The following is a 26,750-nucleotide window of genomic DNA, read 5'->3' as shown; positions in this document are numbered from 1 at the left end:
CTGTTTTGTTTGTACTTAAATATGGAACAGTTCAGGTCGCTTTCTTTACTCATTTTTAATAAGTGAAAATATGTGAAAATGTCCAAATGTTAAAAACACATGATCATTTAGTTTAATTATGAGATCATGAGAAGATTTTTTTTCTCTCACTGTCAACATTATATAAAGTTATGCAGGCTGTGTGTCGACACCAAGACGCCTTAGATATTGTGGTCGTATACATGATCAGAATTGATGATTTAAATGTAACAATCCCGAATGCCACACAAAGAAGCTGTTTGCTGGGAAGATTGATGTTATACAGCCCCGATGCAGCAACGTTATTGCATTCAACCATGGCTGTATAGCTTAGAGTCTCTCTGGGCACTCTCAAAGGGGTTAAGACGATTGAGATTGTGCGTTCAAGTTCTTCCCCAAGAGCTCACAATTATATTGTATATCCTGGTTAAATGTGGACTAAATTTGTATCAACATCTTCATGTTGGCTGCTAAACCTTTATGTTAATCTCCTTCTCCAATTTAAAAAAAAGTTAAATTGTTTTGGCTAGAAGTCTTTTAGATGTCTTTTTGACCATAAAAAAATTCTCAGTGGGATATACATATATGTTTACTTGAGAGCTAAATGCTAGTGTGTGACTTATTTCCACTCTTTCACGTAGCAAGCTAGCAGCTAAAAGATACAAACAGCTGCGAGTCATACTGTATATGGGGTGCAGGAGGCAGTATGTAGTGTGTGGAATTGCAGCATATCGGAGAAGTAAATTTGGTGACGTCCTGTCTTATTTCCATATTAACCTAGTTTCAGAAGAGCCAAGGAAGGCGGATGCAGTGCAGAGCAGAAATATGAAAAAAAAAAAACCAACAACTTTAATTACATATCCTGCATTGGAATAGAGAAAGACTAATACAGAGGAATTGCTGACAACTCAACAAAAACATAACCACAAGAAGAAAGGAGGTTTTTATTTCACCTGAACTCTCAGAACAATTTACAATGTAAGTCTTAACTGTTTTAAAATTGGTTGATTCTTCCACATGTTTTTCCTGTTCTCACACTAACGTGCTAATTCTAGGTCCTATTCTTATTTAATCAAATGAAGAACTGATACTGTATTTTAATCCTTCATAATATGAAAGTAATGAGATATTATTCAGTTAACTCAGAATGCCATATGCCTACTCTGTCTACACTTTGTCACTCTCCACTGGGCTCGTGAGCGGCAGCCACAGCACAGACAGATGATGTGTGGGAGTAACTAGGTCTGCCACTTTCACTCTTCCCTAGATCCCTGAAGGAGTAACCTGGTTTATTCTGGGCTGGGCCAACCATTTTCCTTTGCACCCAGGCTGTTGCCATGCAGGATGGCTGAGGCCATAGAAGGTTTTTTAAGCCATTTATAACTAAAACAGACATTCATTGCATATAACTGTAATTCATTGGATGAAATAATTTGGCAGGACTTAAAATATCGGCCCATTTAAAGAAAAACTTTAGCTTGAGAAAGTGAAACCTCTTTGTTATGGGCATGAAGACAGGAAAGCATACAGAGTCACATCAGGCCCAATCGAATAAATCACTGGATATCCTGTTAGCATGTTGTATGTAATTTTTGATGTAGGCAGAATACCTTTTTAGAGCTTCCCCTAAAAGAATATGTGATAACATAGAAAGGTATTTTAATTTGATGTTATCCTCTAGAGTGTGTGTCTTACTGCTGTACTTAAGCTAAGCTAAAGTACAGCGGATAAGTGGTAGGCTACATGCTTCCCTTGGGGTCCTGGTTGGCTCCTATTAAACACTTAACCAACAGCACTATATTGATTGGTGGTTATCTTGCCTCCACAAGAGCCAATATTGTCCGAAATGTCTGAACTGTATTTTATATTCAAACGATTTAGGTGATGCTTCTATTGATCAGAAACTAGTGCAGCAGCAGCATATACAGTCTTAGTAACCCCTGCAAAATGCTAATTATAAGCCGTCTGTCAAGACATTGACCAGAGAAAGGGGGCTGAAGAGGCAAATCAACAATTAATCAAACATGAAATGCAAAGTAAAGAGACTGTAATTTATAAATTGAAAAGGAAAGAAACAGATATGTTTTATTTAAAAAAAATGATAATCAAGTTAATTTATATGCTGCAGCTAAATTCAATAGGTAGCATGTTTTGATGTCGTTCTGAGCCGGGGTTATCCTCTATTACTGTGCTTGCATAAATATAATTATCATTTCAAAGCCACAACTGTCACATTAGAAAGGCCAGAATAATCAGCAAACAGTTCATTAATCATATCCTGATCACTTTAGCTTTTGTTCCTGCATTTTTCTTCATTAGGAGACTACATCTGGCCGGTCTCGGTGCATTGGTTTGAGCCTATTCATTTTCATGACATGAGTTGCTCAGTTAATACACCTGTTCCAATGCGTCTTAATTTGTCTCCTGGGTCTGTCTGCCTCTTTTCTAACGTACTGTCTTTTAAAAACGCTTTGCTGACTGTCAGCTTTAGTGCTGGCTCCTGTTATCCCAGAGCATTAGCTTTCACAGTTTAAATAGCTTTAGCAGCAGCTGGGTGTCGCTCTGTCTGTCACCGTGGGAGGAGAGACAGTGTCTGGATTTAGAGCTCTTTACCTTTTTTGCCTGAAAATCTCCTTTATTGCTGCTTCTCAAAACATAGCTTCTCTTTAGTGAGAATTTGACTGAGGATTGAGCATTTAAGGATTGATTAATTGATTTTTTTTGCGGCATGCTTTATGTGTTATGGATTACATTGATTGTGGTTTATTTGCATTTTATTTAAATCTCGCTCAGCATGTTGCCAGCTTTAGTTTTATATTTAAAAAAGGCAAAATTAATTTATTAGGAATTTACTTATTGTTAGGATTAAACCAGAGATTTGATTATTTAAAAATCATTGACATACTGTAGATCTCATGGATGAATGCTGAATAAATATCAGGAAAACTACCTTATGACCAAACTGCATGTCTGCAGATTATTTTCAGTTTTGGACAACCCTCTACACACACACACCTCATGTGCTCCTCCATGCCTGGAATTAACTTGCTGTTTTTAGCTGTCAGAAATTGAGGGCAAAAAAAGTCTGTTTTTCTCCAAGCTGTCAACTGCAATAAGCTTTATTTTGATCCCCTCAGTATTGTGAATATATATATAAAAAGAAGTGACAGAACAGTGCTTTGTGATCCATCATGCATGTAGCTCAGAATACCCCAGCCTCACCTCGATAAATCAGTCAAATGCTGTGTGTTCTAGACTAAGATTTCTTTGTTGTAAAATACCTCTAATTTCTATATTTAATGATTTAAATCTGTGTGGTTGCTAATGGGAGTATCCCTGACAACAAGGACGGAAGTAATGCCACATTGCCATAGAAACCAGCAAGAGATGTAAAAAAAAACCAAAACATACATTTAGCAGTTTCCCTTCAATTGTTACGTCACCAGTTTTCCTTTATTTCTTACATAATATGTGTTGTTTGTTAAAATATGAAGAAATAAAATCATACCATAGATATTTTTACAAAATGCCTTATGTTTTGTGTGTTTGTATTATATACCACACCAGCTGGGATTATGTCATTACAAAAGACTGTCAGCTAAACTCAACACTCCCAAGACAATTGACAATTGTCACAATCTGTGTGTCTGTAGGCAGAACATTTCCTCTGTGCGGTTTGCGAGCTCAAAATAACCACTGAACCGTGCTGTTTGTGTTTATTCACCACCTACTCTGATTGTTTATTTCTCAATGTAAAGATATGGATGTTCCTCTCTGCTTCAACATGTTACATCACAAATCTAATTGATCGTAAATCCTTGGATTTATGCTTCACCACTTTCGTGGCCTTGTGTAAAAATAGCACAAGACTAGAAACAGAAAACTGCAGCATGTAATGGACATCAGTTTTGTGGCTAGAAACATTTAAGTGAGGCTCGTCTGTATTGATGTCTGCTGTCACTGTCTTATATCTTGGGGCTAATTAAAGTGAGGCTGTAGAGCATGACCAAGTGTTGATTCACATCATTAGATCCCATCTAATCACAGCGGCAACGATTGCACGTACTCTCACATGGTTGTATGCATGACAGCTCACACATTTTTGCAAAGAGAAGAATGAATCTGCTGGTTACGTCTCTAGAGGCCGTCTTTGGGCCGGACTTTCATTTACAAAGTTCAGCCAACAAGATGCAGGAATTCGTCTTCTCAGCTGAGTGAAGGTGACGACTCGGTTAATTTACATTCTAGACCTTACATCTATACATTTACAATGTGCTTTCTGAACCCCCCGAGCTTCAGCATCCTTCACAGGTCTAGACCTGCCATTGAATTATGGGGCAGATAGGGAGCATGGCGTGGGTTGCCTAGCAACCAGGCAAGTGGCCTGCTGATAGTGAGATTACCATGGCCTCTGATATAGTCCTTTCTGCCACAAATGTCTGCTTATCATTGTGCTGTCAGAGAAAAAATGTCAACTACTGCCCAACCCCCCCACCCCCCAAAAAAGAAAAGTGGAAAATCAGATGAATGAAACCCAGCAGGTGCCTCACATCGTTACAGCCTTTCATCTGCTCTGGCAGATGTCACTTTACATCGGCACTGCAAGAGTGTGTTAAAAATTTGTTTTATTTTTGTTTTGTTTTTTTGCGTGTCTCATTTTGAACTGTTGAAAAACACATCCCTGACGAACATGTTTTCACCATTTCTCCTGTCCTTCCTCTGTAGATGGGGTGTTTGGAAGGTGCCAGGAGCTAGCTGGTGCAGACCTGCACACGTATGATATTTCTTCATCAGCGCTGCAACGCCTCAGGATCCTCCTACAGAAACTGGCTCACAGAGGTATAAACCGCCTGTCTGTCTTTGTCCAACTTTCTTTTCCCGTTCAGGATCAGTTGTGTGCAGGGCTTACAGCAAATGCCTTTGTGTGGAGCAAGCCAAATAAGCCAAGCTGTCTCTTTGGCTGGCACAGCACACCACCGCAGAGCCAGAACAGGTCACTTGACTCATATTGGACCATTGTTTTGCCATCATTGCCTAACTCCAGCAGCCAATCTTATTGGCTTGTGTGCTAGTTGGACATTTAGAGCTAATTTTGTGGATGAGTAACTGTGTGGTTTGCAGTTTAATCACATCAGGCTGTCTCTCTCATGTAGTCAATGGCAGATGATAATGTGCTTGTTGTACGAGGTTGCAGCCTTAGGCAGTTATAATGCATGTATAATATGATATCTTCATAACAAAAGTAACGATATAGCTTCATTAAAAATGAAGTTGCAAAAAGGAATGCTATTTTTTTGTTTTCCATCCTAGAGTCGGGGTCTGCTTTTGGCATGCAGAAGAGTCCAATAGGTGCATCCTATCGGTTTTGTAATTCAACCATACCAGATTTGATATTCACGTCTTGTACTGGAAAACAGTTTTCATCTGCTGATGGTTGCTGAATTGTGAACAACAAATTAAAATGACTCTAACCTCTTGGCAGTTTACTGCACAAATGAGATGCCACCAATCCAGGAGGAAAAAAAAAAAACGCTTAAAATCTGCAAAAGCAAGAAAAATATAAAGCAATTGGTAAAATTTCATTCAGCAGAGCAATAAATTCTGACTAATTTCCAAGGATTTTTCCTGGAGCCAAAAGTGTAATATGGTGCTAATTTTATGTGGAGATTGTATACACACACCGTTCATTTTGTACCTTCCTCAGTAATGAGATTTAAGTAATTGCTGGAGAGAGTGAACATGTTATGTGTGCTTAATTTGCAAAAAAAATAAAAACATGTTTTCCATTCAGCATGTTGTAGAATAAGGCATACACAGCTGTCTTCATGATACACCTATAATAGTAATAGATATAAATTAATTATATAGGTCTTTCATGTGAGAAAACAAGGTTTTCTGCCAAATCTTTTCTGCAGCCTGTAACCTCATTTATGCCCCACTAGGGGGCAATAGACATCTTTAACAAAGACCGTGACGGCAAACATCAGTCCTCTAAACATAATTGGCTTTGCAGGCTACTGTGAGTTTAACATCTTTAAACAGGCGTGAACCTGTGTTGAAAATCATTAGGAGAATGCGGAGATCCAAATTAAAAAAAAAAAAAAAAAAGAAGAAAAAAAAATGCAGTGATGACATTAAACCAAGTGAGACCACACATTTATTTTAATTACGACTTACAAATAAATTAAAGCTATGAGGGTGAGAAAATATCTGTTGTGTGATTTTTCTCTATTTGTTTTAAGGGATTCTAAATGCCTTAGATGTTATTTTTTTATGAGACTTCATTGCTGACCTTGTGCTTCAAGACGGTCGTTTACAGACATGACATCATCACTTTGAAACATTTACCCCTTTTCTGTCACATCCACAGACGGAGCGTGTTATCAGCCGATGAGTCCACAATGCACCGTTAATGCTCAGTGGCATGTTATTCTTATCAGCTCAACAGCTATTGAAGTGTCATCTTTGAGACGTGGGGACCCTTTTCTGAGCTTAGACAGGATTGTAGAGACCATTGTACTGTAAACTAAATTGAGGAGATGAAGGAAAGAAAAAAAATGCAGGAGGAACATCAATGGAATCGATTTACAATCCTCTTTATCTTGCATCAGAGCAGGTAGAAATCACACAATCTCTGCTCACTGCACAACACCAATGTCATTCAGATCAATAGAAATTGACCCTTGTACAAAAGGGCTTGGGTTGTCTGGATGTGTCCCTATTGGCAGAGCACATTGTCTGGTATTAAATTTTCACCCCAATACCTTTGAATGCAAGTCACAGTCATCCAACTGCAAATGGCTTTTACATTTCAAAGCACCCAAAGCGGAGCGTTCCCTGTGTGCAGCCACATATTTTTTTAGTGGCTCTAGCATAATTTTATTTTGAAAATAATTAAAACTCTGCTTAAAATGAATATATTTTCTTTTGGGAACAAATTCAGAAACTGCCATTTAAAACTGATATCTGATATAGTGAATAAAAGGAGGGTTTATTTTTTAAAAGCCTCAACAAAGAATCAAATGTTGAGTGATAGCTTAGCAGTTGTAGCTGCATGGAGTCTGTCAACATGGGAGATATCCACGCTGAAACTTAGAGATCTAAGAACATGAATGCAAAATTGTAGCTTATCAGGGTTACTGCATTTATTTTTGCACTAAACTGCCAAAACGTCCATACACTCTGAATAATGAGTATATATTAATATTGTGAAGGTGGCTGTATCTTAATACAGGTTTCTACCATCAATAAGATGAAAATAGAGGATGAACTTACATGGAATCAATGTAGTAATGTGGAAAAACAACTGGAAAGCATTAATAACTCATGGCACACTTGAACATAATGATATTATCACATTTTCCAATTCTTCCACACATGAATCATTTAGATCTTACATACTGACAAACATATTTCTGGGTACCAGATTAACTCGGGATCCTGTGCTCATAGATGATATTGCCTCATCTCATACAGTATCATGAGTGGATGGACGTCTGTATGTGTTGTGTTGTGATTAACTGCACATCTCTAGTCTACAAATACTAATTATGTTTGGCTTTCCTGCTTAGAAACAGCCGGTGACTTGAAGACAAGAACAACATCAGTGCTATACTTTTAATTGATTTGATTTTATGTAACCTGTGATGGACTGGCGACCTGTCCAGGGTGTTCCTTTGCTCTCGCCTGCTTATTCCTGATATGGCTTCAGCTTCCCATCGACCCTGAACTGGACTAAACAGTAGAAAACTAAATTTTAACTTTACCACCAGAAAGCTGTTCTTACTGGTGGTAAACTTAATGTAAATATAGCTGCATGGAGCCTCTTTTATAATGACATAATGATGGTTTTTTGCATGACTGAAGACTTTTAGAAATCAAATATTGTGTCATAATAAATACTGATTAATTATTATTTATTAAGATAGAGCTTTAATTGTATATTCATGTGCAGAATTAATACAAAGACAAGCTATTTGCAGATGAAATATACACAATCTTAGTGTTATTAGACAATAACTATTTAACTGTATAAATGAATCTTTTATAGGCTTGCACATACAAATAAATGGCATTATTATACGTCCAGTCAATCATAATCATATATTACCTATAAGTTATTAGATTACCCACACAAGGAATCTAATATAAAGCTTACTTCCAAATGCATGTGGGACGTTACTGGTAACTATAATATTTATTGTAGTTTCAAGTATATGAGCTCAGTTGTACATTAACACTCTATATTTATGTTGCCAGTCAGATTTTTTAAAATGTTTTTTTGTGTGTGTAAAAATAAATTGTAGCTGTCAGAGTATAATAAAACTACCACTGGTCCCACCTGTAGATCCATGTTTTGCCCACGGATTTTCTATTTCCAGAATAGGGAAATATTTTACAAACATAAAACATACTAGTATGGTTATGAAACAGAAACATGTTGTAAGTCCTTTTCTGTAAATGTTACCTGCACATTAGGAGAATTTCATTGTTATTGTCAGAAAGCCCAAATGGTAGTGCTGCTGTAGATCTCATGTTGTGGTGCTTATAGAGCACCACAACAGAGAACAGTGAGCTGCTCTCCAGAAATAATTTCAACATGAAAGTAACTGTAATTTGTCCTGTAGACTCTGTGGAGAGCAGTAGATGTATACTCTAACAGCCAAGTCAAGTCTGGATGATGCATTGTGACATTTGCATTAGCTCAAGTGATAAAAGCCCTCAGTGTGGGAGACTCAGTGACCATAAACTGATACTAAGTCCCACCAGAGGTAACGAAACAATCTTATTCTTAATTCTGTTCGGAGGCCGTTGCAACATACTTTCTTTAGAAAACAGCAGAAATTCAGATCTGCCTGTCATCTCACAGCCAAGTGAGAATTTTGCACGCTATAACTATTAAAAACTTACTTTGGGTCAGACAGCCAACATGGCATTAGGGAGCATCAGTGCAACCCTAACCGTAACATTAATGCTGAATGATATTCATACATTTTGGAGCAACATGTGCAATCAGTGGTGCAGTACAGTCTACAGATGTGGATGAACTATTCATTTCGGTCCCATGTTTTTTTTTTTATTGATTTCTTCACCAAACAGCAAACAGGACTTTGAAAGACTCAAGCTGCTAAACTGTCTTGCTTAGAGCAAGAAAAAGTGGGACATTTTCATTTTTAAAGTTCCATCAACTGCATCTGTGAATGCTTTGCATATTCTTTAGAGGTGATGCAACACAGTGGTAAACATGCCCCTGTCTCGAATTTTTTTAGTGTATTGCAGGTAACAACATAAAAATGAGAAAACACTTTTTAAATATTTTATTGGTGCTGACTTGTAGATTGTGTTGTTAGGGTTATTTCTACTCTGGCTTTTTCCCTATATCTGGAATAACAACTATCCATTTCAATGGAAAAGGTGTTTCCTGATAAGATCAACTGATTGAACCTTTTTAAACAAAATTAATGATTACAATAACAGACTAAAGACCCATTTTTAACTATGGATCTGGGAACAGGTATGCCTTTTTTGGGTTTCCACATGTAAAAATTGGGTAGTCTGTCCTACTTTTTTGGGACTTTTTTGTTGAGGCCCCAAACGTATCTGACCCTGAAGAATGGAGCTTGACCCACTGCAATTCATTGATTGGTTAAAAGAATCATCACTTCCTGTCACAAAAGACTCATGTTTAAATATACTGTGGATTTTTTTTTTTTGCTGTTTAAAACCACATGCCAAGAAGAAAAAAAAATCACAAATTGCTTAGTTTCCAACATTCTTTTTCGTGGTTTCTATGTCACATTCTTTTTGTTGATATTCAAAGAAGGATTTCTACTGCAATGATATCGCCCCATTAAAAGAAACAAAATAGATGATTGTAAATCTCAGAAGGAACAACAACTGTTTACATTCTTGAATAAGAGGTGGTAAAGGACCACAAATACCTGGGAGTTCAGCTGGACAACAGACTAGACTGGAAATGCAAGACTGAGGACGTCTACAACAAAATACAGACCAAAATTTTCTTCTTAAAGAAGCTACGAGCCTTCAATGTCTGCACCAAAATGTTACATATCTTCTAAGGGTTCATTGACACCGGCACTACCTCAGGTCTGCTTTCACTGATTGTACAGTTATTGTGTTAGTGTATTGTAGGACAATGTGCATAATATCTCATTCCTGCTGCTCATACAGAACAGGTTCTTGTAAAAAAAAAAAAAAATGTAACAAATTTGAATACCAAAGTAATAACATAAAGCCCAGGAGTGTATAAATTTATTGTTGCTTCATTGTTGACTTGTGCTAAATTAGACATTTTTAGTTTCGGCCAATCAATGAGCTGCGTTTTCTTCTATCTTATTTGTCAGCTGCCGTTTCAGGGATGGTCACAGCGAGCAGTTGTTGAAACCGTGTAATGTTCTTTAAGTAGTTTGGTCTACTTGAGTAAAGTGCCATGTTACAGAAAACCAAATCAAACACCCCATAGTTTTAGTATAATTTTGGGGTATTCACTGCAGAACTGAACCAAGTTTCTCAGACTATCCTGGTGTGAATGTGCCCTAAAAGTCTTTTAAAAATTACAATCCACTTTGCAGCCATCTGGGTGTAACTCTGCAACCCATGGAGCTGATTGTCCACTGAAGAATGGAGCAAAGACTGCTGAACATAATAGATGGTCCTTCATATCCTCCCCATAGCCTCTAGTGAAAGGCTTCTTCAGGCCTACTGAAACATGGAAAGTCATGTCATGTCAACAGCCACCACCTTCAAGAACAACAACTTAAATGACTATATCTGACTGACCATAAATGTGTAATAAAACAAAACAACAACAATAACATAAAAAAAACACTGATACTGTAAGAACATAATACGATTGAATTGTTAGTTTGTAAAGCACTTGAATTTTTTTGGAAGTGGAGTTGTTAGACCATTTTTTTCTGTTCTCAAATATCCAAATAAAGCTAATATCAAATTATTATTTTGTCACAAATTTGACAAATACTTTCACCATTTGGATTCATTTATGTGTCAAACCCAGAGTGCCACATTTAATTACAAGTAATTAAGTAGAACTAACTGCTAGATTATTCACACTCTTTTCCATTAATGCTTTTAAAAGTCAGTTGGTAGACAGAAGTGAAGTAAAGGGGAAAATCTGCATTTCAAAAACACCAGATAAAACACGATGACATGTAGACAGGATCTCATCTAATAGGCTTTGAATATTTAGGAGACCCCCCCTGTCTGCCTCTCTCTGTCATACGAAAAACAGACAGGAGGCCAACAGAAATGTCTTGCTTGTTTGAAAGCTGTTGGGCTAATGGCGAGGCGTTAATTAACTGATGTGTTTGCCTGAGACCGGGTGCTACCCTTAACAGGCAGAAAGTGGCAGCATTTGGTAATGAAGCCCACTTTTTCTAGACTTGTAAATGAATTTGCGTGACGTTTAACTCCTCCATGTCAGAGAAATCGGCTAAGAGGTTGATTGAAAGGAATCTGACCCTAAAGACACCCAACACACACCTCTCTTCTTGACTTTCTTTCTTTATAAAACGGTAATGTAATTTGTACTGACACACCTTTTTCCTTAAGTATGCTCATCACTGGCTCACAAAACATGGTATGTATGGAAATATTCACATCGCCAAGGAGACAGAGGAAGTAGTGGTGTCACAGTCAATGAAACCAGCCTCATCCTGTTTGTGGCTTCATCACACATTTACTCTGAAACCATGTAACCAGCTGCAGTATACTCAGGTAGCATATGGAGTGTTCAAGGCTGAAACCAGATCTGAGTTCCCCATCACGGCTGATGATAGCATAATGATCATCACCACGGTAACATATAGCCAGTACACCCCACATTGGGTAAGCCACGGGTAGTTAACTATCATTGTTGTATGGATGGATGGCTGAGCTACGTTCCAGAACGATGACAGCATACGCTGCTTTGTGCTCCATTCAGCGCTGCCAAGAATGACTGGAGGCATCTGTAGCTGCTCTGCATTGCTCAGATCCTCATCTGGCCCTTATGAATAACTATGAGAATATCCGGTGTTGGTGGGTGAGAAATCATGCTAATGAAGATGTTCTGCAATGTTAATACTTCCACATTTTCTCATATTTCCATCATGGCTGTTAGATGGTTGATATTAAACTTGTCCACATAACTGGGAGTAGTTTTTATTTTGTCAGACAAGTCCTGTAAACGGTAAGCTGTGGAGTAGGTAAGAATCTGTAAGCCTACATACTGTAATTCATTATTCTCATTAGAATTTTTTAAAAAAAGGATTAAAAAAAAAGTGAAAACTGCTGCACCACAGTGGGAGTACGATCAGTAGGAATCTTGGCTCGACAGAAAAGTATATCTTTGGTATGCCTATGCTCTTTGGTGATGGAATCCTGTACCTCTTGGCTCATTGGGAATGGAGCCATATTTTGGGTATCTTTTTTGCTTGGGTAACTCCATCTGGTGCTGGCACCATTGTGCTTCACCCCTGCCCAGGAGTTCTGCATCCCAGCTATGTGCTGGCAATTAGTAGAAATGCTGGCATGGTGTCAGGCCACAGTGTGACATTCTCCCCTGGCTTGTTGACTGGCTATGTTGTGTGTGCATGTCTGTGTATACATGTATCACAGTTGTTTTATATTTCCTTTTTTTAAAAAAAAAAAAATATCCAGTTCATTCTGTTTTGTATTGTTTTATTTACCCAATACTATAGATAGAGCATCAGTAAAGCACAATTCATCTGCGTCAGTCATAAATTGTAGATGTTATAGTAAATCCATTGTCTCCTGGGATGTTTACTGAACTGGTAAATTTATAGTTGAGGGATGTGTTGCCATAGCATCAGGGCAAATATCAGTGGCAAATTGTTTTAATTGTGTATGATGATGTAATATGGGTATAATGGTATATTCCTAACAAAATACTTTTAATACTAATTGAAGCAGTACAGAAGTAAACTTAAGAGAATCTTCATCAAAACTGAGAAACAGAAGTGAAAACATTGTAAATGAACATTCATCCCCTTGATGTCCTTAAGCAACTGTATTGCTTGTTGATAACTCAGCACAGCAGAACGGCGCTTTAATGTTGGTGTTTTGGTACAGCTTTTGTCTCTTACCACAGCAGAAAGAAAATCAGCAAAACGCAGCAGTTCTTGGTGCATTAAAAAGTTACAGTGACATCACATGCAAAGACTCTTAACCCACCATCCATCTGTATATGACAAGTTTGGAGTGGAAATGTATTTCAACCCTTAATAATGAATTGGTGGGTAAATCTGGTCCTGCAAGTTTTAAGAGTTTCCCTGCTGCAACACACCTGACAAACATCAGACTTGCTTAACAGACTTGTGCGGTGTTTCACATAAAAAAAATATACAAGTCTGCTAATTACTCATTGCTTTGTGTCAAATGTGTTGCAGCAGGGAAACTGCCAACACTTAAGAAATGTGGACCTCAAGGACCTAAGTTGCCCACCTTTGATGTAGCGGATTAACCAAGCACACATTTATGTACAATATTTATATCCAGCCTGCACATCAAATGAGATGCAGTACTCCCTAAGAAATACCAAGAACCCCATGTGTAAAAAAATAATGAAGAAAAAACAAAGATTTGTTGATCCAGACAGTTGGTGCTCAGGATGTCCAATTCATGTTGAATGTATGGGACTTAGCACATGGTTAACCACCATATCAAAACAGTAACACTTTACTAAAACAATTTCTCATTATGGCAATAACATTATAGACACTGGACTTATTTTGCCCATGTATAAAATATAAACAACTACACTTCGACAATCACAGAATCAATGAGAGACGGCTGACAGACTTTTATGTTCCAGTGAAGCATGTAACCCTGTTACGCTATGCTCAATATCATTAAGGCTCAAGATGCTACTTTCACTACCATCACGGAGCAATTACCATTTAATATTGCATGCTTATTTAAAGGTGGCTTTTTTTTTATGTTTCACAAACCAGTTTTACTGTGGCAGTGTTGCACATGGTATAATTCAGACACATTTTATTTACTTTTGAATTTTGTTAGTATTCATTTATTTTAGATTAATTCAAAAATCATGCTTCTTCTGTAAAAGTATTAAAAGCTTTCTCTGTCATATTTTAGTGTTTATAAATATTTCTGAAAATGTTTTGGAAACCGTGATCTAACTTATGTCGTCTATTTTGCAACTGTTTGGTGAACGGAAAATGCAAGAGTCAGCCTGACAACTGGACACAAGAAATTTTGATCAGGACATCCCCTGATACTGGCAGTCGACATGTGGCAGAAAGAGGCAATCTGCTCATACTCACCACACTGCAGCCTACACACACACACACACACACACACACACACACACACAAAAAACCAACACAATTCTCCACTGTCATGAGCAAAGTTAATCTCTTGTTCTACCAGGTTCATTACTGTATGTATAGAAACAACCTTGAGTCCACTGAGAGTTAATTAATCCTCTGAGTTGTTGTTGAGATATTCATTTTCAGGTGGCTCAGAGCAGGTAGAACTTACTGATTTGAGGGTTCGGAAAAATATCCTGCTTTATCTTTTGCTACTTGCATTTTTGTATTGGCAATGGGAAGGCAGGGTGAAGCAAAGCATGTTTTAATATACGACACATTTAATACATAAGTCAACCTAATGTGCTGTACATATTCAAAAGAAGCATTCAGACAGAGGAATACAAACAGTGAGATACGTATGTCAAACATAAGCAGTGTACATGATCAAGAAAATATATTTATTTAAAAAAAAAAAAGCTCTAGCTTAATTGAAACATTGTGGCAATATTGTGAGTAGATATCAGGCCTTCGCATACCTTGTTCCATATATTAGGAGCATAGTAGTATAAGTATTTCAAACTCTTTATTAAAAAAAATAAATACATAACACTGTGAAAATACTTTTACTGCCTAGAAAACATACCAACATATTTTGTTTTACTTCATGTTTTCCAGCTGAAATAGTCATATTTGTAATTTAATCATACCTTGAAATGACTGAAACTTGTTTTATAAAGTACCACCCACATCAGCAGCATGACGGAAACGTGCTTCATGTACTTGCGTTTATGTTTGCAGCAGTTTCATTGTCGAGACTGTCAGTTAAGGAGCCACAAAGTTCACATATGTGGGAAGGAGGAGTAGTTGAAAAGAGCACATAAGAATATTGTTACAACGCAGCCATCACTACAGTTCTGACTCTTTGTTTCCAGGTTTGACATGGCAGGATGACACCACTCAGCAGCTCATTTCCAGAGAGCTTTCTAAATTGAGGAATATCCCTTTCCACCATCAAAGCACACTTCCAATCCCCCTGACTGCATCCAGCAGCACCAGAAACTGGAAGCTGAAGCCCGTGCAGGCACAGCTGAGCAGAAACCTTCAGCAGTACCTGACAGGTTTGGACTTTCTGCAGCCAGCCAGGACAGGTCAGCAACCAGGAGACCAACAAGAGGGAAGCATTGTTCAGGTGAGAGTTGAATGAATCATAAATGCATGGAATCTGGAGGTAAAAAGATGTTATTAAATCACAAATATTGGTCAGTTAACTATAAGATTTAATAAAGACTTATCGTTTAATGATGCCACCGCGATTACGTCAGCTTTATCATGGCTAAGATTAAAAAAAGAAGGATTTAAGCATAAAAATTAAAGTTTTCAATTTTAAAGTATACTGTATTACAAAAATTAGGCATAAAAATGCTGCAGGAGGTTTATGAAAATGTTGAAATACCACAGAAAATGGTTGACAGCCTTTATTAAGTTTCAAACTATAATTGCTAGAGAAACATTAAAGGTCTGTTTTAAGCGGGTTCCTCACGTCTACGATACAGCCTTTAACATCAAAGCAAGGAATACTGCTTCATTTTGTCTAAGTAAACAAAGAAACTGTATCTTCCTCAGCCTAACTATGAAAGAACCTCTTCCTATTCATTTTGACGAAGGGTCATCTGTCTTTTCCTTGGGTTGCCCCCTTGTCCCAGCTCTGCTTTTGTTTCTTGCTTTCTGTCATCTCTCTTTCCCACTGAGCAGAGAACCTCTTTACACAAAGGTCCTCAGTCACCCCTTTACATTATTCAATCTTCATATTTAGGATGGACGCCCTTCTTTGTGCAAAATGCGCTCAGAGCCCACGTAGCCGAGTCGCTTCCTGCTGCTGTGTCAGTGCAGCCATAATGCAAAGTTGAAGAGTTCAGGAACTTCCTTATTGATGAAATGCTATCTTTTGTTGTGTACTGTGATGAAAAGAGGCAAACATGGTTAGCATGAATGGCAGAGCAGCTCCATCTTGCTGTGCTAATGCCATTATAGCTTCTCAGTATGCTGGGTTTGGAAAGACTGACATTTTCTCTATGTATGGTTGAAGGACAGAAAATGGCACCAGGGGAGAGAGCTAGTATTAGTGCTACAGCGACATGGATAATAATGCTATTCAGTGGATCGGATGTACAGTGTGCTGTGTGCGTGGGCGCTTATGACTCAGATGGGAAGAATGATTCCTCATCTTCAGAAAAAGAAAAAGGACAAAATCACACACCATGGTGCCAGTTTCAACTCCACCTACAATGCCACATGGTTAAAAGGCCTCTAAACACAGATGTATTTAATGCATTGTTATGCAAATACATCATTCAACATGCGTGAAATATAAACTTTGAAATCAGGTGCCTCATATTTTCCTTTCAGATAAGGGATGGCTGCTACTTCTGTCTCAGTGGGGATGTGCTTTTAAAGTTGGTTGTGTGTTGTGGAAATGCATGAAATTACTCTTTGAGTGACACTATCTCATCTGGGATTTCCATAATGCAATTTCCAAGGGCAGTTGTCTTTGATCTAGAATCCCTATTCATATCCTGTCCTGTCTCGTCGAGCCCAGGTTGCTTCGCTTTTTATTCTAAAGCCTGTCACAACAATGCTGACCGAGTGCAGCCCATTTGATGTTCCCATTGAGCAAAAAAAAAAAAAAAAAGAAAAAACTGCTGCAGAGCTCTGACTAGGTTGAAGATTTATCATATGAATGTTGCCCCATCATCTCTCCAAAAGTTAAAAATTGAAATTCTTAATCTGTGCAAACAGCAGTGTTTACCAGGTCTTCTTACCAAATGTTCACCCAGCATTAGTGTGGGTCAAAAATCTTATGGAGCAGTTGATAGGGCTCATCACTGACTCCTGATTAAAATAAAACGTGTAACATGTATGTCTAACATGAAGTAATAAATTAAATATCTGCTACTTATAATAAACGCTAGTAAATAAATGCTCCTCTTAAATTTGCAACATAAGTGGGAGCTTACCAAGAAAATTATATTAGTATGGATATACACAGAACATAGTCTCAGGTAAAAAAAAAACAAAAACAAAAAAAAAACCACAAACTGCAACGCAACAAGTAAGCAAACAGCTCACCTTATCTATAGCTTGTTAAGTATAGGTTCCTTCTCTGACCATAGGGCACTTATTAAAAAACAAAAAAACCATTATAATGGAATGAATTACTACATTTATCTTGATTTAATCAGTCTCGTCTTCTGTTTTTGGTACCGAGACTTTATTTGATCTAAATTAGACTTGCTACAATGACACCCCCTGGTAGGAGATGGCCAGTGCGATCACTTATATCCCCAAACGGAAAGCCTAGCATGGCAACATACTAGCATTTATCATTAATGCATCTGTGCAGCAGTTTATTAGAACTTTATTAAAATTGTTTTTGTTTTCCTGGTTGGACCATGCCAGAAAATGAGCATTAAAATGTTAATTTTATATATTAAGTTATTATTTAATAACATTTAGAAGAACATTACATAACCAGAAATGGCTTCAGGGATCAAAAAGTAGATACAAGCTAACGATCAGATACACACGAATTGGCAGATTTGTCTGAAAGTTTAACTGGCAGATGGATTGTCACATCCAAAGAGCCACTGATACTGTGAAAATTATGTCTGACACGTTGACAAAACTTCAGATGTGACAAACTGGGTATTTTGTGTTGCAGAATGAAGACATCAAGCCTGATGGTGCGTCAGAGCCCAGCCGGCCAAAACCTAAGCAGGGCTGGAAGGAAACCACCATCTACAGCCTGCAGAAAGGAGCTGGCGGACCTCCAGTCACCAAAGTCATCACCCAGAGTGGAGAGGGCCGGCACCCCAAGCTCAGTACAGCCTACTCCAGCCAGGACCCAGGCAGAAGCAAGCTCCTCTCCAACCATCTGGAGCAGCTTCTTGTGGGGGCACCGGGCCCTCGGCAGGGCAGCCCAGGTGGTGAGACTGTGTGGCCCAAAGGAAAGCTCCACTACCTCGGCTATACACGGCCACCTGTGGGCGATCACACAGCACTGCAGACTCAGGTTGATTTTGGCTCCAAGACTGCGAAGCCTAATCTGGACAGACTGCTGTTCAAGGCTGGCTCAAACCGACCCGATGCAAAAGAGCCTCTCAGTGGCATGGATGGTAAGGTTACTTTTTCTACTGCGTTTCACTGCCTGGATTCTGCTTTTATTTCATATCATTCTTAATTTAAATAGTTTTATCAGCATTTTGTTAAAACGTTTTATTAATGTGTAAATCTCTGATCTAATTTTGTGTTTTTCTTTTAATTCGTCTGCTAGAACGATTCCTCCTAAATGCTGTGAACCAGCTGGGGAGGCACAGCGTCAACATAGATGCTTTGATGGGCAAAGACCTGGACCAGCTGGCTGAGGTCATCACAGGCGCTCTGCAGGAGCTGGACAAGGAGCAGACTGCGGTTGGTGCCCAGCCAGAACCAGGAGCCACTGACGCTAATGGGGAGATGCAGGGTAACCAGGAGCCACTGGCGGCAATGTTGAATCAAAACCAGAACCTGAAATCAGACAAAGGGCAGGATCTAAACCAGAAAGACACAGTGAATATGAAACAACAAGGTTGGTGTTTGTGCTGCTAAAAAAGAGGAGAAGCTGGCAGCAGTCAGACTAGATGAGTGTATTTTGTGAAGCAAATGTAATAGTACAAGGCATTGTGAGCTTCTAAATGCTTTAAAAAAGGCTTTGTTTTTATAATCCTCATATAGTGCTGCCAAATGTAATTTTTTTTGGGTCTTTCATTTTGTGTCGTAACTGTTTTTCTTTGCTAACTACAAAAGAGGACCTCGGTTTTCAACCAATCTGCTCACATACATTGTGCTTGTTTCCAGGCCAACAAATAGACGGCGCTGACAAAGATTCCATTGACAAGGTGAATTTCAATTTATTTTCCTCAAACGACAAACTGGTTTCTCAGGGAGCGAGACGTGTTCAAACGTTTTATTCGCTTCTGAATACTACTTCAAATAATGATGATTTTAAAATTGTACAGTCTATCATTTCGTTTTGAATGAACTAAAGTCAAAAGATGACTCCCAGTTGAAGAATGTTGGAAAATTTTTCAACATTTTCAGTGAATAGAACTAATATTTAGTTTGGCTGTCAATAAGTGAAGCTACTATGGAAAAGAAAGTCCTCTCATTAGACCTTGAAGCAGCAATCTGACTCAGATGGTGATAATTCAACAAAATTTCCGGCCTTTTCTAAGACTAGAATTTCTAATTGATCTCTGAAGTTCATAAATTGTGTTCTGTAAAGAAACTAAAAGTAATACGTATATAGAATTAAAAATAAAACTACTTTGATTTTACCCAGCATTCAGCTGTCTTTTCCAAGCTGCTGGACTACCTCAACAGGGAGCCTTTTGGGGAGGCTCCAGGGGTCAACGGTGGTCGGCCAGCTTCCCTTCAGAAAATGGTGGGACTTGAAAATGTCCAGAGCCGGACGATGCAGGGCCAAGTTCCTGTCCCACATTTCTCAGAAGAGAAGACTGCGACCATTCCGGCAAAGGCAGGATCCACCCTGCGGTTGTCCAGCGGAGCTGAAGGGCCCGATGCACAGGTGGACTCTGAGGTGGAGAAATGGATGCAGGCGGATCAGGCTCCAGCGATGAGCCAGCAGGATGATGAGCCACAGAAGAAGGACATGAAAATTAAAACCCAGCTGGTCCATGTGGGCATAAAGGAGTTTTCCAGCAGAGGGAAGGATAGACACTTTGGCTACATTATCACTGGCTCAGAGTGAGTAGAATTGCTGTGATATTATATACTGACATATCAGCAATTGTCAGATTTTTATGTCTTTGCAATACAAATTGAACAGTACACAAGGACAATAGGACACAATGTGCAGATTACAGCTATTAAACTGTTACATTTTTAGTTTCTATGTGGGATCCTATAAAATCATGTCCAGTTGTACTTTTTCTTTTACGAGATCTAATCTCCAAGCAAAGGCAAATTAGACACAAACTTATCTTTGCATTGTTTGTTTCTAAACAGTATTAAAAATTGCTGCATTCCATCATAAAGCTACCACAGAGAACCACTGTCAGAACTACTGAACATGTGATATTACACTGAACAACATGCCTCAGGAGCAGTCCTCGGTCCAGGCATTGGGTTTCAAACCCACCACATCTTAGATAAACCATGATGACTGACCCATCCTGGCAAGGCATTTTAAAGATGAGGGAACAAGAGGGAGGCTGGACACATTCAGACAGAGAAAATGAAACATGAGGTCTCACATTCAGCTTTTTCCTAAAATACATCTGATCAGCTTCTAGTGAGGAGCACTATAGGAGCCCTATGGAAGAATCAAACTGACCGTTTTCCTCATCAAATGCTGAAAGGTTTTCTAATCCATACAGCATCTCTGGACTACAAACACTGAAAATTTACTTGGAAAATTTTGCTTTGTTCACATAAACACTCTGAAAACTACATCTATGTTTTGACTTCCGAGTTCCAGCATCATGAAATAGAAGTGGGCCAACAACAAAAACCAGTCATGTTTCTGTTTTTTAAACTTTAACATTGATAACACACTTTCAAAGTTAAAAAGCTGGAAATAGAATTTTTCTAAAAATGGTCCAATTGAGTGCAAAAGGGAGAACATGGAAAAAGATAAAGACAGTAAAAAGTTAGTGTATGGGAGTAATTTAATCACACTGCTAAATGCAAGATGTGCTGGTGTTATTAAGATGAAATCTGATCTGCTAAATCTTTCGCCCCATGTTTGACAAATTCATCATAATTTCTACCCATTTAGTGTTTAATCTTTACTTTTAGATTATTGTTGCAGCTATCTTGACTCCCAACAGATTTTTTCAGAAGTGAAAACTTTCTTTTGGGAGGACGACTCTGAAAATGAGTGCATCTTGGCAAAGTCTTTTCTGATTGATCAAACAAAAGAAACCATCAGAGGACCTTCTGATTGTCTCTTTGTCTTCTGAGTAGGCAGACAAAAAATTATGTAGACGCATAAATATGCACCTTTCCAGTCACTGAAGCAAGCTACTGCAACTGGTAAACAATACCGTACTTTTGACAAACACTTTCCTTTTGAGCATGGAAAAATCCCGAGCCCTTCAGGAAATTTATGGGTCCTTTCCAAGTTGATTTAGCCACCAGTTTGCTCATCAGGACCCTGTCCTGGTGGCTAATTACCCATAGCTGGAGAGCACTGCTCAGAGAATTTGACCATATAAGTCATCCGTCCATCCGTCCATCTGTCCATCCATCCGTCCATCTGTCCATCCATCCATCCGTCCATCCCTGAATACAAGGTGTTTTGATGATAGTAATATGTAATGAAAATAAGTTGAAATCTGATTCACGTACTTGCAAAGATTCCTCGACATCCTTCATTATGTTACAAGAAGCTGTCTTGCCGTTTACATAGCTATAAAAATTTGTTTAATCTGTTATTTGTCATATTTTGTGCTTTGCTGATGTTCTCTCTCTGAGTTTTTCATAGTCAATTTTATTAATGTACCATTCTGGGAAACCGTGTCATGTTTTGTGCATGTCTGCGTGAAAATAAATGAGAAATAATCTAATGAAATTGCATAAATGACACAGTGACAGAGTTGGGCTGTATGTGTGAGAATTCCATTCAGTGTATATAATCTGTAGTTTGTTTCATACAGATTCAAAGTGGACATATTTTTTTCTGCAGTGTAATTTATGTCAGTAAGCTCAGTTATCTTAGTTGTTCTCTTGAAATCATAACATTTTTTAATTATCATCTTGAGCAGTAAAAGCCCCTTTATTTATTTTAATCTGATGTTACAGTGTAATTCATTGGTTCAGCTATAAACCTGGACCTGTTTAAGAAGCCCTTCGTGTTCTTAAAATTGCTGCTAGAAGGTGAAATTTCTGTCAAAGCCACCTACATACAGCCATCTTTATGGAAAAAGATGCTGTAGGTTGTAATCTTTAGTGTGTACTGCACCTAATCACAGTAGTTGGGATGATAAATCCCTCAGCGTGTGGGTATTACAGCGCTGCATTACAGTTTTAATGATGATACTCTGTGAGGAGCGGTAGCAAAGTTCCCTCTCCTTCTCACTTACCTCTCACTCGGCTCGGTCTTAGCAAAGATAAGTTCCTATCAACTGTGTCTTCGCCCCTGGCACTGTCTCAAATCCCTTTATGGTGTTATCAAGTCCACTGTCAGTGTGTTGTCCTTCACCTGTTCAACACAGGCACCATCATAAAGGTCCGAATCGGGTACAGCCATCACCTTATTGCCGTACAAATAGAATAGCCGATTAACGCACTGTATAGGAGAGTGTGTGCCAGGGGAAAAAAAACAGGTCACCTTCTGAGTGAAATATCTTCACCTCCTCCTCCTTGCCTATAGTCGCCCTATAGAGGTGTGTCCACATTTGCTGCACCTCCTGATTGCATAGCTGTTATCCCCAGCTTCTTCACACCCTGCAGTGAGGCTACACAAACCTGCTTATCTGACAGCTCCTGACATTGTGGTGCTTGTATTGGGGTGGTAGATTTGAGGAGAAGGAGGAGGTATATGTGGAAGGGGGGGGGGGGGGGGGGGGGGTGTAAAGGTATGGATCGAAGAGAAAGAGACAGAGAAACCCAGGGGGAAAAGTGCTAGCATCAACAACCAAGTCACTCCCAAAGCTCTCCAGTTGCTAGAATTACCGCAGAGGGATGCAAACGTGCCTAGAATTGCTTTGGTGAAGCTTTAACTTTCAAAAAGTGGAGGAATAAAGAACCTCCCACTCTCTCAAAGGTGGAGTGAATCAGTCACTCATGCACAGTACACTGTTCTCTGTTTTGTTCGAGGAAAAACAGCTGTAATGTGGTGTCGAACTCACAGACTCAACAAAACATTTCTGCATAATTCTGACTTCAATATATGTCCAAAGGAAGCTCTTTTTTTTTTTTTAAGCTACAGATGGTGTCTTAAAAAACTGTGGACATGTACTGTAAGTTATAATGAACTCACTGGGCAGTCTTCCATAAAATTGTTTCAAAAAAATAATACGTAATTTCAAAAATGTCCGATTATGACCTGTGACTTCTCGGTGTGTGTCACCTTGCACTCACTTGGCAGTAATTCTCAGTGATTCCAGGTTAAGCTGTCAGCAGTAAAATAGCTTTCTGAATGTGGATCCATTCTTATTTCCTGGGTGCAGCACGTTGGCCAGCAGATTGCCTTTGTTTGGTCTATTTCCTTCCTTTACTCTCTGAGTGAGAAAGCAGATGCAGACTGGGCTGAGATGAGGCATGGCTTTATCAGACCACCATTACACTTCACCTCCATTCCATTTGCACCTTATTATTCTCATCTCACAGTGAGGGCGCGTGCACGCTCATGTGTTCTCTGTGTGATCATGTTTTACTTTGAGGGTACGCACGTATGAGGGAGAAAGTCAGTGCAGAAGAAGAAGAAGAAAAACGATGAGAGAAGGAAAGAGAGAAAAAGGAACATCTATATGATGCAGCCATTACACCTCATGCAGGTTCCATTTGCACCTTATTGTTTGTCTCATTGCTGGGAAAAAAAAGCAGGTGATTTACCAAGCCTGGAGAGGCAGCTGATCCCTTTTCCCTTGGCACAGTACTTTGTGTGTTTGTTTGTGTTTAAATGTGTCTGTCCACAATGTGCAAATTTGTGCAGTACATCCACTGAGACAACCATAGCCTTTGCTTGTGTGCAATGACCCGTTTGGAGGAATAAATTGTGGCAGCATCACCCTGAAAAAAATAACATTTTAACGGCTAAATATCTGTGTCTGTGTTTCATGAGTATGGGTCTCTAGACCTGAGTCCTAGCTGCCTTGTGTTTGTTTCTTCCAGCTCCCTCACCAATGACAAGGGCTTGGAGCTGATGGAGCGTCTGACCCAGAGACTGAGCCTCCATGCCAAAGACCTCACCCAGCTCTCGTATGTACAGACACAAACGTCCCACAGTGTCACCACACCGATACAGCTCACAGTTTTTTCAAGCTTCACATGGCAAACAAAATATAATTGGCTGCATTTAAAGTATTTGAAACAGCTTTGATTGGTGGCTTTGGGGAAAGAGTGTGAAGGTTGTCCAGTCGCTGCAAGGATTGTTTAAATAAAAAATGCTGTGCTAGGCTAAAACAGAGTTGGCATTTGTTGTTTTTCTGACCTTTTGGAATGTTTGACTTCATGCAGTGAGAGAAATCAGGCCTAATTACATTCAGACACATAATGATGTCTGTATTATATTCAAAATAATTCTGCAACACTTTTGTCACTGCACTCCTTGTCAGAAATGAGCAGTCCAGCCATCAGATGAGTCTTAGTTAGAGACATGGAGAGAAGTGGAAGCTCCATCTGATGCAGAGCTGCAAACAGAGAGAACAGTACAGCAGGAGGTGGCTAACGTATTAATGAGCAGGTGAACTGTCCTTGAACCCAGGCTGTTTTGTGCTTATACTGTGGTTCTGCTGTACATTGGGTATCAGACTATGTAGGAGGCAGAGGGGAGGCGCTCGCCTAAGATCTGACAAGCCTTTTAAAACACTCCTGCAGGAGAAGTAAAGTCCTGGTGGCTCAGCAACAGCGGAAGCATATGATCACCAAAGCCAGAGCCCTGCGGTGTGCAGCTACACTGTAACTGTAGACACAGATTATTCCGGCTTGCACAACAGTTCCTCAGTAATACGCAGTGATTTCAACATATATAAAAAAGGGAGAGATTTCAAGAGTCTGTCTTCATGTGTTGCCTTTCTAAGCCAGAACATCAGGGTGCAGCATCATGTTGGTGCTGATTTAGTTCATTTTTTAGCTACAGCTGTCATTCCATACCACTCCAAGTTAACTGCAGATGCACATATTGATTAATATTGTTATCTTGGTACTGCTGGTGGCATTACTGCACTATAGGCTCATCCACACTGACTTGTGTAAGGTCTCTTTTCTCAAGTCAATGTAGTTACACTTCAACGGGTTACATAAGTCAAAGCAAAAAAAAAAAAGAAAGATGTTTTTAAAAATTTTCTTAACATATTCTTAATTCAGTAAAATAATATAATATTCTTAATTTAAAAAAAAAAAAAAAAAAATTTGAATAACAATTTTTTGTCCTTTTCATGCTTTTCTTGTCTGTTGGATTATTTAATGTTTATGAGAAATCGCTCTGACTACAACTCACTATCCAGCTCTATTAATGTTTTTTTCAGTAATACCAAGAATGGATTGATATTGTCATACAGAGCTAATATATTGAAAAAAAATATATATGAACTATCAGTTCTAGTTACTTGGTGGTCCTTGACTCACACTTTAAATGAAGAAAGACATAAATATCGTCTATCACACTAAATTAGATATCTAATATAAGGACCTGACAGCCAGTAATCCATGAAAACATAATTTGATTCATTTTAAGACAATCAGCTTTGGTTCAAACTATGATATTTTACTGCCTGTATTATAAACATAAATGTATATCAGACAAATCAGTCATGAGACTATAATGGCAGAGAGGCTTAATTTATCAACAGTCACATGATTAGTGGGGAAGAATGCAAACTTAGAATCATAGCTTTATCTGACTTTTCCCTTCCTACTCGACACATGCTTTGATGCTGCAGGTTATGCTTCCCGTCATTAATCATGATTATCACATTGTATTCCTGCACAGGAATCAATCACAATGTTACACACTATCTCTAAAGACCTCAGTTGCACATGTGTCAAAACCAAGAATAGCAGCAAGCCCTTTTATTTGTAATCACAAATAAACATTAATCCAGTAAAACACAATAAGGGCATATTCTTACAGTTTAAGAACCATCAACAATTTATTTGTTTTTTGGTGTTAAAGTAACTCTGGTAATTGTCCATAGAGCCATGGATACAGACGTTTGAATCCACAAACTACCAGTCAAAAATCTGGACACACGTTCTCATTGGATTTAATGGGAAATTACAGTAGGTTGAATGATAATACACATATACAACTGGGAATATATTCCCTTGTATAGAAATGCTGAATTTATTATTTGTAAACTTTCTTTGGCTTGTGTGAAGATTTATGGTGCAGTAGAGCTGTGAGTGTATTTAGCTTCATTATAATAGTGTTGTTGATCCAGTGTAAAGCCACAGGCAGATGACTTAAATGAACCTTTCTGTCAGAATCTACAATATCATCACACCTGATATTTAGACTATACTATTTAGAGGACTAATAGAGAAAATGTCCTCTTTGCCTTGTTTGTTTATCTCTGTCTCCTTTCACTCTGAAAAAAATGAATAAAAGCTTATTTATGTGGAACGGCCAAGGCGAAGGACATGTTGTAAGCTCTTTGTTCGTCTAGCTGCATGGCCTCAGCAGGTAAGTGTTTG

The 26,750-nt window shown here is 38.6% G+C and overlaps 1 protein-coding gene across 1 annotated transcript in view; it reads left to right on the top strand.

Annotated features, from left to right (window-relative positions):
* Positions 1–26,750, top strand: part of ptprn2 (protein tyrosine phosphatase receptor type N2) — a gene marked incomplete at its 3' end in the record, with an annotated part of 135,722 nt that overhangs the window by 17,806 nt on the left and 91,166 nt on the right. The window contains exons 3-9 of the mRNA XM_079259492.1: positions 4,744–4,857; positions 15,266–15,522; positions 18,052–18,505; positions 18,664–18,957; positions 19,227–19,267; positions 19,711–20,135; positions 24,228–24,314. Of these exons, the coding sequence (XP_079115618.1) occupies positions 4,744–4,857; positions 15,266–15,522; positions 18,052–18,505; positions 18,664–18,957; positions 19,227–19,267; positions 19,711–20,135; positions 24,228–24,314 (1,672 nt within the window). The remainder of the gene's footprint in view (positions 1–4,743; positions 4,858–15,265; positions 15,523–18,051; positions 18,506–18,663; positions 18,958–19,226; positions 19,268–19,710; positions 20,136–24,227; positions 24,315–26,750) is intronic.

This window comes from Telmatherina bonti (assembly GCF_933228915.1).
Source record: "Telmatherina bonti genome assembly, chromosome: 20".
Lineage (NCBI taxonomy): Eukaryota > Metazoa > Chordata > Actinopteri > Atheriniformes > Telmatherinidae > Telmatherina > Telmatherina bonti.
This window is presented reverse-complemented; position numbering and strand designations above follow the sequence as displayed.